General features: G+C 40.7%; 1 protein-coding gene across 4 annotated transcripts in view; it reads right to left on the bottom strand.

Moving 5' to 3' along the window:
- Positions 1–3,382: 3,382 nt before the first annotated feature.
- The window catches only part of ift57 (intraflagellar transport 57 homolog (Chlamydomonas)), a 28,838-nt gene continuing 18,191 nt past the window's right edge, over positions 3,383–14,029 (bottom strand). Inside the window, exons 9-11 of one of the 4 annotated variants that reach the window (XM_052477313.1) lie at positions 13,488–13,550; positions 12,875–12,941; positions 6,604–7,433 (exon numbers count right to left, since the gene is read on the bottom strand). In XM_052477313.1, the coding sequence (XP_052333273.1) occupies positions 7,255–7,433; positions 12,875–12,941; positions 13,488–13,550 (309 nt within the window). In that variant the 3' untranslated portion in view covers positions 6,604–7,254. Of the gene's footprint in view, positions 3,712–6,603; positions 7,434–7,960; positions 8,028–11,662; positions 12,358–12,874; positions 12,942–13,487; positions 13,551–14,029 lie in introns of those variants that run through there. The other 3 variants (XM_052477312.1, XM_035800624.2, XM_052477314.1) reach the window with 3 other exon arrangements.

Here is a 14,029-nt window from a genome sequence, read left to right as displayed (position 1 = left end):
GATCCTTGTGCTCATCAATGTAGGTCGCAATTATTTTGTGAAAGCAAGTCTTTAAATCCTCAAGGTCCTTGACCTCTTGAGAACCATAGCACAGATCAAAAAGACATGCTTGTTCCCTTGCGAACTCGACATGACTTTGTGATTCTTTCTTTTATAATTGACTAAACTGCCGTCTGTATGTCTCTGGGACCAACTTGTAAGTTTTAACAGTCATAATGTGAGCTCTGGTCAAGAGATAAAAAGCGTACACTTTGAGCTTTTCCCACCAGAATACTTTGGAGGAGCAGTGACCAACTATCTCGTGGCCATTTTAGGGATGTGGCAATCCGCCCAAACAGAGTAAAATATACAGTACATCCACCCCTTTTTCATTGAAAGGTGGGCCAAGTCAGCTGCTTCGAGCAAGATCGAACTCGGTTGAGGGTGCAGGATGGACTGACTGGATTCATAGTGCTTCCAGATATACAGTGCCTTGCTAAAGTATTCGGCCCCCTTGAACTTTGCGACCTTTTGCCACATTTCAGGCTTCAAACATAAAGATATAAAACTGTATTTTTTTGTGAAGAATCAACAACAAGTGGGACACAATCATGAAGTGGAACGACATTTATTGGATATTTCAAACTTTTTTAACAAATCAAAAACTGATAAATTGGGCGTGCAAAATTATTCAGCCCCCTTAAGTTAATACTTTGTAGCGCCACCTTTTGCTGCGATTACAGCTGTCAGTCGCTTGGGGTATGTCTCTATCAGTTTTGCACATCGAGAGACTGAAATTTTTTCCCATTCCTCCTTGCAAAACAGCTCGAGCTCAGTGAGGTTGGATGGAGAGCATTTGTGAACAGCAGTTTTCAGTTCTTTCCACAGATTCTCGATTGGATTCAGGTCTGGACTTTGACTTGGCCATTCTAACACCTGGATATGTTTATTTTTGAACCATTCCATTGTAGATTTTGCTTTGTGTTTTGGATCATTGTCTTGTTGGAAGACAAATCTCCATCCCAGTCTCAGGTCTTTTGCAGACTCCATCAGGTTTTCTTCCAGAATGGTCCTGTATTTGGCTCCATCCATCTTCCCATCAATTTTAACCATCTTCCCTGTCCCTGCTGAAGAAAAGCAGGCCCAAACCATGATGCTGCCACCACCATGTTTGACAGTGGGGATGGTGTGTTCAGGGTGATGAGCTGTGTTGCTTTTACGCCAAACATAACGTTTTGCATTGTTGCCAAAAAGTTCAATTTTGGTTTCATCTGACCAGAGCACCTTCTTCCACATGTTTGGTGTGTCTCCCAGGTGGCTTGTGGCAAACTTTAAACAACACTTTTTATGGATATCTTTAAGAAATGGCTTTCTTCCTGCCACTCTTCCATAAAGGCCAGATTTGTGCAATATACGACTGATTGTTGTCCTATGGACAGAGTCTCCCACCTCAGCTGTAGATCTCTGCAGTTCATTCAGAGTGATCATGGGCCTCTTGGCTGCATCTCTGATCAGTCTTCTCCTTGTATGAGCTGAAAGTTTAGAGGGACGGCCAGGTCTTGGTAGATTTGCAGTGATCTGATACTCCTCCCATTTCAATATTATCGCTTGCACACTGCTCCTTGGGATGTTTAAAGCTTGGGAAATCTTTTTGTATCCAAATCCGGCTTTACACTTCTTCACAACAGTATCTCGGACCTGCCTGGTGTGTTTCTTGTTCTTCATGATGCTCTCTGCGCTCTTAACGGACCTCTGAGACTATCACAGTGCAGGTGCATTTATACGGAGACTTGATTACACACAGGTGGATTGTATTTATCATCATTAGTCATTTAGGTCAACATTGGATCATTCAGAGATCCTCACTGAACTTCTGGAGAGAGTTTGCTGCACTGAAAGTAAAGGGGCTGAATAATTTTGCACGCCCAATTTTTCAGTTTTTGATTTGTTAAAAAGGTTTGAAATATCCAATCCAATAAATGTTGTTCCACTTCATGATTGTATCCCTCTCCCTGTGCTCGAGCTCTAATTTCTGTTGCTCCAATCTCTCATCACGTTCTCTCTCCCTGTGCTCGAGCTCTAATTTCTGTTGCTCCAATCTCTCATCACGTTCTTTCTCCCTGTGCTCGAGCTCTAATTTCTGTTGCTCCAATCTCTCATCACGTTCTCTCTCCCTGTGCTCGAGCTCTAATTTCTGTTGCTCCAATCTCTCATCACGTTCTCTCTCCCTGTGCTCGAGCTCTAATTTCTGTTGCTCCAATCTCTCATCACGTTCTCTCTCCCTGTGCTCGAGCTCTAATTTCTGTTGCTCCAATCTCTCATCACGTTCTCTCTCCCTGTGCTCGAGCTCTAATTTCTGTTGCTCCAATCTCTCATCACGTTCTCTCTCCCTGTGCTCGAGCTCTAATTTCTGTTGCTCCAATCTCTCATCACGTTCTCTCTCCCTGTGCTCGAGCTCTAATTTCTGTTACTCCAATCTCTCATCACGTTCTCTCTCCCTTTGCTCGAGCTCTAATTTCTGTTGCTCCAATCTCTCATCACGTTCTCTCTCCCTGTGCTCGAGCTCTAATTTCTGTTGCTCCAATTTTGCCTTTAGTTCTAACTGGCGCAGTTGTGCGTCTACAGGACTCACCCTACTACCCGGTGGACCCTTTTCATCAACCTCCATCTCCAGAAGGATTTCCTACTCCACCAAAGCAGTACCGATCAACTCTTTGACTACTGCTTTTGGATCGCCAGATGCCACCTTGATGTCATAATGCTTTGCAACTACGAGCAGATTCGCCTTTGTACATTTATTGAGCATCTCCCATGCAGAGATTCCTACAAATTCTTCCAAATTAAAGTCCATGGCTTTAATCTAATGTTTTTGCAACTTTCAAAATTATTCCCCCAATGTTAAACCACCTCAAGGTGGATGTCAGTGACAGAAACTCTACGATAAAAGTGTATTTTCAACACTCAAATATCTGGGCCCAGCAGCTTCAGAGTAGGTGACTAGAGCGACTACCATGGGAAACAACATCCCGGACGAGCCCCCATTTTGTTATGTTCCCCAGCAAGAAAACAGGTTTTAGGAGTAGTTCTGAAAGACACACACAGGGATGTCCACTGAAAGTTGACTAGCTACAACAACTGGAACCTAAAAGACACCCACCATGAGCACCCACTACATTTGCCCAAGATGAGGCAAACTAATTATTATATATATCATTTTTTGCATGTTATTTTGGCATTAATACGTGCCACATTACAAACAATGTAAAAAAATATATATAATTTGCTGTGGCGGATTTAGGTATAGGCAACATGGGCAGCCGCTCAGGGCGCCCAATCCGACCCACAGTCCCACACGGTAACAAGATATCATTGACATGACGTGCAAATGAGTGTATTTACAGGGGATAAGAGATAGGTAATATATAATCTATGGACATTAAGGACTATATCATGATGTTGGTGTCAAATTATCAGGAGAAATGGAAAAAATAATTACGTGAACAAATTGGGAAAGAATGACAGGTCCAAAAACCACATGTCCGTAATGTGAATGAGAATATTATTTTACAATAGTGTGAATGTTATGATAATGATTGGCTAGGGTTATGAGAACATGGTACGAGAATGACCTGCATACTGTGGTTTACTGTGGGTGATGTGGTCACTGACCTCAGCCAGAACTCTGGTCCTCTCTGTAACTCCACCACTTCCCTGCTGGTAGCACTCCCTTGCCTTGGAATTCAAAAAGGTCAACATGTCTGTATGCTTGTCCCCCCACCCCAAATAAGACAATTAGTTGTGCCTCTGCATTGCTGACTAACACATACCACAGCAACAAAATACTGTATACTGGTATTGGATATTCTATTTTATAAACCGGGTGGTTCGAGCCCTGAATGCTGATTGGCTGAAAGCAGTGTCATATCAGACCATATACCATGGTTATGACTAGGGCTGTGGCGGTCATGAAATTTTGTCAGCCGGTGATTGTCAAGCAAATAACTGTCGGTCTCACGGTAATTGACCTTTAATGCAAATGAGTGATAGAAAACCAATCGCGCAAATGTCTCCACTCCGATTTCCAGGGCGCCTGCACAAAAAAATCGTAATGGTGACATTTATGAGATCGGTTTTCTATCACTCATTTGCACATCACGCTAATGATATCATGTCAATGTGTGGGACTGTGGGTCAATTAACCTTGTCAGGGTGGGCGCCCGATTCTAGTTTGTGAGCTAGGCAGGCTACTGCCTGGGAAGGTCTCCCACTCAGAAGTACGAGATGAGGAGCGGGGCGGGGTAGGTTGACCTCAGGTCTCCCCACTGGAAGCCCGAGGTAGGGGAGAGGGGGAATCTATCAAATAGCGCACCTCTAACTTTGTACAGTACTTGCAATTAGTAAAATGTCACTCTACGAAATGCTACCAAATAAACCACAATTCATTCATAATACTGTGAATATATAGTTTCAAAGTCATATTGTTGCATTTTTTTCTGGTTTGTGCGAAATCGTAAAGAATAATATAAAACCAGTCTGCACACAACCAACGTAAATGGTTTTAGTCGTGACTCTTGGTTGACAGTGTTGGGGGATGGGTAATGTATTGATGCTCGAGTGCCAAATCAACACATTTGTTTCTATTTGTCTTTGTTACTTTTTGATATTTAGGAGTCTTATTTTTGTTTTAATTCTTTACATTTATATAATAATATATAATATAATAATAATATATGCCATTTAGCAGACGCTTTTATCCAAAGCGACTTACAGTCATGTGTGCATACATTCTACATATGGGTGGTCCCGGGGATCGAACCCACTACCCTGGCGTTACAAGCGCCATGCTCTACCAACTGAGCTACAGAAGGACCACTATAGCTTTAAATGTTATGATTATTTATTTGTGTTGTTCCAAATGTCTGAATAAAAATGACAGTTAGTGCAGAATGGTGTTATTTTTGGGGGGGCGGAGCCATACAAGCTAGAACCGCCATTGTCAGAGTTAATAAAGCCGCATACAAATATGGTCTCTTTTTTGTTTTCCTGAGTAAGGCAGATCCAAAATGCAGGTGTTTCAGCCAGCTCAGTGCTTTCTGTGGTGGTGGGGCAGGCCAGCAGAAAATAGGAGCATTGCGCTGTGATTGGCTGAGTGTTCTGTCACTCATGGGAACACGACGTCACCTCCAATTCTATAGGGAGAGCTCTAAAATTCTAGCCCCTTGGGTGCTGCCTTAGAGTTAAATTAGAAGTGCCCCTCATAGAAGGCTCCAAGGTTATTTGACGCAGATAAAATGGAATCAAATCACGTTATATCTACAGTAGCTTTGATTGGACTGATCATGTCAACATCATACTTACAACATTTTTGCTAGCAGTCATCATCATGAATCAACTCAACAATCTACTGGCAAATCCTTTTCAAACCTTGTCATATGAAGATAAATAATTAAAATAAATTATAGATAAAACATATTGGTGCTCATCAGCCATTGGACATAAACATTACACAAAAACGTTGGAAATCGCAAATTCCACAATGAGTGGTTTGCAAAGCAATCATATTAGCAATACATTGAAGTTGGCCATGCTGTCAATGAAACATGATTTGTGCCGCGCTCAAAACAACTGTTAAATCGGAACTGCAAAATCAGACTTTTGTGAGTTCAAGACAACTGGGAACTCGGGAAAAAATGAGCTACGACTGGGAAAATACATTTTGAACTTTCATCCAACTTGGAATTGTAAATCGGGAACTCTGGCCTCTTTCTAGAGCTACGACCTGAAGATCAATGAAGTCATCATGATTCAACCTTTTTTTATTGGAGTTCCCAGTAAATCCAGAGAACGCCAGACTTTGATGACAAAATTTCCCCACGAAGGACCGCCTCGCCCCCTTCCTGTTCAAGTGAGCACAGTCCAAAAATGTCTTGTATGCTGCTGCATAAATTATGTAATATACCAGGCAGATATGTATACTGTAGCTAAGAAAGTAATATGTGTATGTTGTGTATTAAGCTGTTAGTAGCCCATGTGCATCACCCTAATAATTTTTTAAATTTTCACCTCTTAATTTAGCCTACTGTTCTGACTTGGTGGTGCACATGTAGCCTATAAACTGTTTTTGAGAAATGTAATCATTGAAAATTGTAAAAGCATTCTTTGTCCGATTATACATCCCCTTTATGTATCCTTTATCCTACGGTTCTGACTTGGTGTACAGGGAGAACACTGTAAGATGGCCCATGTTCTGAATTCTGTCGCTGTACATTTCAAAAGTGCTGAACAAATAGCTATGCTATGTCTGTCCTAGCTCGCTCATTGTCTTAATCGAAATTGCGGATTGCCTCTTATCCGCTTGTCGTTCCCTTATGCCATAGCTCGTACATCTCAATTGGCAGTAGAAACCACATTTGTTTAAGCAAGTCAGCCATATCAGCTATGTTTTTTAAAGGCAGTAAGTGAGGCTGAATGAACTGTTTCGTTGCCAGACAAGGCTCTGCTGATAGCCAGGTGTAGCAGTGGTAACGTGTTGGGACAGCTTTATGTAGGCCCTAACAGGTTGTGTCTTCCGCATTTAACCCAACCCCTCTGAATGAACCTGCTTAAAAGTTATGAATTCCAAAGTTACTTTTGGATTTTTATATTAATGTTTCATCATGTACCCTGACACAGCAAACATTGCTGGCAAATCAATCTCAGCCGACTTTGTAAGTATTTCCACTTTTCTATATGGTACAATTATTTTCGTTACAAATGGCTGGATGCATGTTTAATGTCACCTTTCCAGACATTTCATGAGCCTTACCAGATCAAAAGTCTAAATAAATGTCCCCATCAAATCCACATCAGTAATATTATACAACTTCTTATTTGTAAAAAAAAAAAAATCAGTTTAATTATCTCCATTACAAATATGGCAATTAGCAAACTTAACCCTGCATGTAAAACATATGGGCATTCAAATCTGTATTTTATCATTCCAATGTATGTAAATACATTAATTAAACCGCGCCAACAAAGCCTTCGAATGCAATCAAATATGATATGAAACATATGACAGTTGAAGTCAGAACAATACAGATGTCTCTCCATGTGTCTGCTTAAACAGACCGGTTAGAATCATTAAAGGACTTTGGTATATTGGCTGTAGTCAGGATGTAACCCACTGCTTGCCTTCTCATAACAGGTACCATACCATGTAAATAATAGCATTGCACAGGCATAATGTATCGCTATATAAAGTTCAGTAAGCTAATGATAGATACTGTGTATATCTCAGTATGCGCCGATGGCAGGCTCTGGGATATTGGTGGCGTGCATGTCTCGAGTCATGTTGGACTTCTCCTTTAGCTTGGCCTGCAGTAGTGTGTGCTCTACCACTCCAATCCGAATGTCCATCTGAACAATCTCCTGCTTGAGCTTGGTCAGACTCTGCTTGATTTTCACCACCGGGGCTGTATAAATTCAAAAAAGCTCAACGGGTAAGAAAAGTAATAATATCAAACATTTTCAAAAACAATTTGTCACGATCATTACACAGGAATAGATTCCAAAATAAAATCATGTTTTTAACGATCTAACAACTTGATTTCATAACCTTTCTTCAATAGATTCAATGATAAGAGAACTGTCACTATGTACATTTTAAATCAAGAACTGTTGCTTCACCCATCAAGACCCCTGTAAATGCATGGGTTTGCAAAGTGCCCAATTTAAAAAAAGTATACATTTTCTAAAAAAGTCAAAGCGCATACAGATTCTAACATATACCGACACCGTAGACGTGTGCCGGAGGCCAGGCCACAGCAAGGTGCTCAGCCTAATGACGCATGTAACACAATAGGATGTGACGTCCCCTCTGACTTTTTAGTGTGGGAACTGCGTCATATTCACTATTTTGTCCAGCTTGCGGTGGAAAAGGCTTAAAGCTATGGTGCTGTGTAGATTCCCCAGTCTGGTATGTTTTCATTTCCAGACTCACCTCCATCAGACATACTGCTGCCCTTCTCCTCCATCTCCTGCTTCACCTTCTCCAACTCCTCTGTGATCTAGGTTAGAATGAGACAGCACTGAGATAGTTGACATCAAAACTCATCTGTCATCTATGGCACTAAGAAGTATCTACAGAGGATAAGAGATAGTTTGCATGTTATTTTGGCATTAATACGTGCCACATATCAGTTTGCAAACAACGTACCGAAAATATATATACATTTTTATATAGAGGTATAGGCAACATGGGCAGCCGCTCAGGGCGCCCACTCCGACCCACAGTCCCACACGGTAACAAGATATCATTGACATGACGTGCAAATGAGTGTATTTACAGGGGATAAGAGATAGGTAATATATAATCTATGGACATTAAGGACTATATCATGATGTTGGTGTCAAATTATCAGGAGAAATGGAAAAAATAATTACGTGAACAAATTGGGAAAGAATGACAGGTCCAAAAACCACATGTCCGTAATGTGAATGAGAATATTATTTTACAATAGTGTGAATGTTATGATAATGATTGGCTAGGGTTATGAGAACATGGTACGAGAATGACCTGCATACTGTGGTTTACTGTGGGTGATGTGGTCACTGACCTCAGCCAGAACTCTGGTCCTCTCTGTAACTCCACCACTTCCCTGCTGGTAGCACTCCCTTGCCCTGGAATACAAAAAGGTCAACATGTCTGTATGCTTGTCCCCCCCACCCCAAATAAGACTATTAGTTGTGGCTCTGCATTGCTGACTAACACATACCACAGCAACAAAATACTGTATACTGGTATTGGATATTCTATTTTATAAACCGGGTGGTTCGAGCCCTGAATGCTGATTGGCTGAAAGCAGTGGCATATCAGACCATATACCATGGTTATGACTAGGGCTGTGGCGGTCATGAAATTTTGTCAGCCGGTGATTGTCAAGCAAATAACTGTCGGTCTCACGGTATTTGACCTTTAATGCAAATGAGTGATAGAAAACCAATCGCGCAAATGTCTCCACTCCGATTTCCAGGGCGCCTGCACAAAAAAATCGTAATGGTGACATTTATGAGATCGGTTTTCTATCACTCATTTGCACATCACGCTAATGATATCATGTCAATGTGTGGGACTGTGGGTCAATTAACCTTGTCAGGGTGGGCGCCCCGATTCTAGTTTGTGAGCTAGGCAGGCTACTGCCTGGGAAGGTCTCCCACTCAGAAGTACGAGATGAGGAGCGGGGCGGGGGTAGGTTGACCTCAGGTCTCCCCACTGGAAGCCCGAGGTAGGGGGAGAGGGGGAATCTATCAAATAGCGCACCTCTAACTTTGTACAGTACTTGCAATTAGTAAAATGTCACTCTACGAAATGCTACCAAATAAACCACAATTCATTCATAATACTGTGAATATATAGTTTCAAAGTCATATTGTTGCATTTTTTTCTGGTTTGTGCGAAATCGTAAAGAATAATATAAAACCAGTCTGCACACAACCAACGTAAATGGTTTTAGTCGTGACTCTTGGTTGACAGTGTTGGGGGATGGGTAATGTATTGATGCTCGAGTGCCAAATCAACACATTTGTTTCTATTTGTCTTTGTTACTTTTTGATATTTAGGAGTCTTATTTTTGTTTTAATTCTTTACATTTATATAATAATATATAATATAATAATAATATATGCCATTTAGCAGACGCTTTTATCCAAAGCGACTTACAGTCATGTGTGCATACATTCTACATATGGGTGGTCCCGGGGATCGAACCCACTACCCTGGCGTTACAAGCGCCATGCTCTACCAACTGAGCTACAGAAGGACCACTATAGCTTTAAATGTTATGATTATTTATTTGTGTTGTTCCAAATGTCTGAATAAAAATGACAGTTAGTGCAGAATGGTGTTATTTTTGGGGGCGGAGCCATACAAGCTAGAACCGCCATTGTCAGAGTTAATAAAGCCGCATACAAATATGGTCTCTTTTTGTTTTCCTGAGTAAGGCAGATCCAAAATGCAGGTGTTTCAGCCAGCTCAGTGCTTTCTGTGGTGGTGGGGCAGGCCAGCAGAAAATAGGAGCATTGCGCTGTGATTGGCTGAGTGTTCTGTCACTCATGGGAACACGACGTCACCTCCAATTCTATAGGGAGAGCTCTAAAATTCTAGCCCCTTGGGTGCTGCCTTAGAGTTAAATTAGAAGTGCCCCTCATAGAAGGCTCCAAGGTTATTTGACGCAGATAAAATGGAATCAAATCACGTTATATCTACAGTAGCTTTGATTGGACTGATCATGTCAACATCATACTTACAACATTTTTGCTAGCAGTCATCATCATGAATCAACTCAACAATCTACTGGCAAATCCTTTTCAAACCTTGTCATATGAAGATAAATAATTAAAATAAATTATAGATAAAACATATTGGTGCTCATCAGCCATTGGACATAAACATTACACAAAACGTTGGAAATCGCAAATTCCACAATGAGTGGTTTGCAAAGCAATCATATTAGCAATACATTGAAGTTGGCCATGCTGTCAATGAAACATGATTTGTGCCGCGCTCAAAACAACTGTTAAATCGGAACTGCAAAATCAGACTTTTGTGAGTTCAAGACAACTGGGAACTCGGGAAAAAATGAGCTACGACTGGGAAAATACATTTTGAACTTTCATCCAACTTGGAATTGTAAATCGGGAACTCTGGCCTCTTTCTAGAGCTACGACCTGAAGATCAATGAAGTCATCATGATTCAACCTTTTTTTATTGGAGTTCCCAGTAAATCCAGAGAACGCCAGACTTTGATGACAAAATTTCCCCACGAAGGACCGCCTCGCCCCCTTCCTGTTCAAGTGAGCACAGTCCAAAAATGTCTTGTATGCTGCTGCATAAATTATGTAATATACCAGGCAGATATGTATACTGTAGCTAAGAAAGTAATATGTGTATGTTGTGTATTAAGCTGTTAGTAGCCCATGTGCATCACCCTAATAATTTTTTTAATTTTCACCTCTTAATTTAGCCTACTGTTCTGACTTGGTGGTGCACATGTAGCCTATAAACTGTTTTTGAGAAATGTAATCATTGAAAATTGTAAAAGCATTCTTTGTCCGATTATACATCCCCTTTATGTATCCTTTATCCTACGGTTCTGACTTGGTGTACAGGGAGAACACTGTAAGATGGCCCATGTTCTGAATTCTGTCGCTGTACATTTCAAAAGTGCTGAACAAATAGCTATACTATGTCTGTCCTAGCTCGCTCATTGTCTTAATCGAAATTGCGGATTGCCTCTTATCCGCTTATCGTTCCCTTATGCCATAGCTCGTACATCTCAATTGTCAGTAGAAACCACATTTGTTTAAGCAAGTCTGCCATATCAGCTATGTTTTTTTAAAGGCAGTAAGTGAGGCTGAATGAACTGTTTCGTTGCCAGACAAGGCTCTGCTGATAGCCAGGTGTAGCAGTGGTAACGTGTTGGGACAGCTTTATGTAGGCCCTAACAGGTTGTGTCTTCCGCATTTAACCCAACCCCTCTGAATGAACCTGCTTAAAAGTTATGAATTCCAAAGTTACTTTTGGATTTTTATATTAATGTTTCATCATGTACCCTGACACAGCAAACATTGCTGGCAAATCAATCTCAGCCGACTTTGTAAGTATTTCCACCTTTCTATATGGTACAATTATTTTCGTTACAAATGGCTGGATGCATGTTTAATTTCAGCTTTCCAGACATTTCATGAGCCTTACCAGATCAAAAAGTCGAAATAAATGTCCCCATCAAATCCACATCAGTAATATTATACAACTTCTTATTTGTAAAAAAAAAATAATCAGTTTAATTATCTCCATTACAAATATGGCAATTAGCAAACTTAACCCTGCATGTAAAACATGTGGGCATTCAAATCTGTATTTTATCATTCCAATGTATGTAAATACATTAATTAAACCGCGCCAACAAAGCCTTCGAATGCAATCAAATATGATATGAAAGATATGACAGTTGAAGTCAGAACAATACAGATGTCTCTCCATGTGTCTGCTTAAACAGACCGTTTAGAATCATTAAAGGACTTTGGTATATTGGCTGTAGTCAGGATGTAACCCACTGCTTGCCTTCTCATAACAGGTACCATACCATGTAAATAATAGCATTGCACAGGCATAATGTATCAGTAAGCTAATGATGGATAATGCCATACTGTGTATATCTCAGTATGCGCCGATGGCAGGCTCTGGGATATTGGTGGCGTGCATGTCTCGAGTCATGTTGGACTTCTCCTTTAGCTTGGCCTGCAGTAGTGTGTGCTCTACCACTCCAATCCGAATGTCCATCTGAACAATCTCCTGCTTGAGCTTGGTCAGACTCTGCTTGATTTTCACCACCGGGGCTGTAAATTCAAAAAAAGCTCAAAGGGTAAGAAAAGTAATAATATCAAACATTTTCAAAAACAATTTGTCACGATCATTACACAGGAATAGAATCCAAAATAAATCATGTTTTTAACGATCTAACAACTTGATTTCATAACCTTTCTTCAATAGATTCAATGATAAGAGAACTGTCACTATGTACATTTTAAATCAAGAACTGTTGCTTCACCCATCAAGACCCCTGTAAATGCATGGGTTTGCAAAGTGCCCAATTTAAAAAAAGTATACATTTTCTAAAAAAGTATACAGATTCTAACATATACCGACACCGTAGACGTGTGCCGGAGGCCAGGCCACAGCAAGGTGCTCAGCCTAATGACGCATGTAACACAATAGGATGTGACGTCCCCTCTGACTTTTTAGTGTGGGAACTGCGTCATATTCACTATTTTGTCCAGCTTGCGGTGGAAAAGGCTTAAAGCTATGGTGCTGTGTAGATTCCCCAGTCTGGTATGTTTTCATTTACAGACTCACCTCCATCAGACATACTGCTGCCCTTCTCCTCCATCTCCTGCTTCACCTTCTCCAACTCCTCTGTGATCTAGGTTAGAATGAGACAGCACTGAGATAGTTGACATCAAAACTCATCTGTCATCTGTCACTAAGAAGTATCTACAGAGGATAAGAGATAGTTTGCATGTTATTTTGGCATTAATACGTGCCACATATCAGTTTGCAAACAACGTACCGAAAATATATATACATTTTTATATAGAGGTATAGGCAACATGGGCAGCCGCTCAGGGCGCCCACTCCGACCCACAGTCCCACACGGTAACAAGATATCATTGACATGACGTGCAAATGAGTGTATTTACAGAGGATAAGAGATAGGTAATATATAATCTATGGACATTAAGGACTATATCATGATGTTGGTGTCAAATTATCAGGAGAAATGGAAAAATAATTACGTGAACAAATTGGGAAAGAATGACAGGTCCAAAAACCACATGCCCGTAATGTGAATGAGAATATTATTTTACAATAGTGTGAATGTTATGATAATGATTGGCTAGGGTTATGAGAACATGGTACGAGAATGACCTGCATACTGTGGTTTACTGTGGGTGATGTGGTCACTGACCTCAGCCAGAACTCTGGTCCTCTCTGTAACTCCACCACTTCCCTGCTGGTAGCACTCCCTTGCCTTGGAATACAAAAAGGTCAACATGTCTGTATGCTTGTCCCCCCACCCCAAATAAGACAATTAGTTGTGCCTCTGCATTGCTGACTAACACATACCACAGCAACAAAATACTGTATACTGGTATTGGATATTCTATTTTATAAACCGGGTGGTTCGAGCCCTGAATGCTGATTGGCTGAAAGCAGTGTCATATCAGACCATATACCATGGTTATGACTAGGGCGGTCATGAAATTTTGTCAGCCGGTAATTGCCAAGCAAATAACTGTCGGCCTCACGGTAATTTACCGTTAATTAACATAAACACATTTAGCATCTCCTGGCTTCCACACACAGCCTACAAGCCATTTAAAAAGTCTAATAAGTTCATGTAATATAGCCTACACCTTCACAATAAATCCATTATTTATTTTAGACAGGTCTAAAGAAGCCTGATATTTGAGAACATTTGGTCTATTTCAGAAGAAAATATCAAACTCT

Source organism: Oncorhynchus keta, chromosome 23 (assembly GCF_023373465.1).
Source record: "Oncorhynchus keta strain PuntledgeMale-10-30-2019 chromosome 23, Oket_V2, whole genome shotgun sequence".
NCBI classification, from domain to species: Eukaryota; Metazoa; Chordata; class Actinopteri; order Salmoniformes; family Salmonidae; genus Oncorhynchus; species Oncorhynchus keta.
The sequence above is the reverse complement of the archived record's forward strand: the minus strand, read 5'-3'. Positions and strand labels throughout refer to the sequence as shown.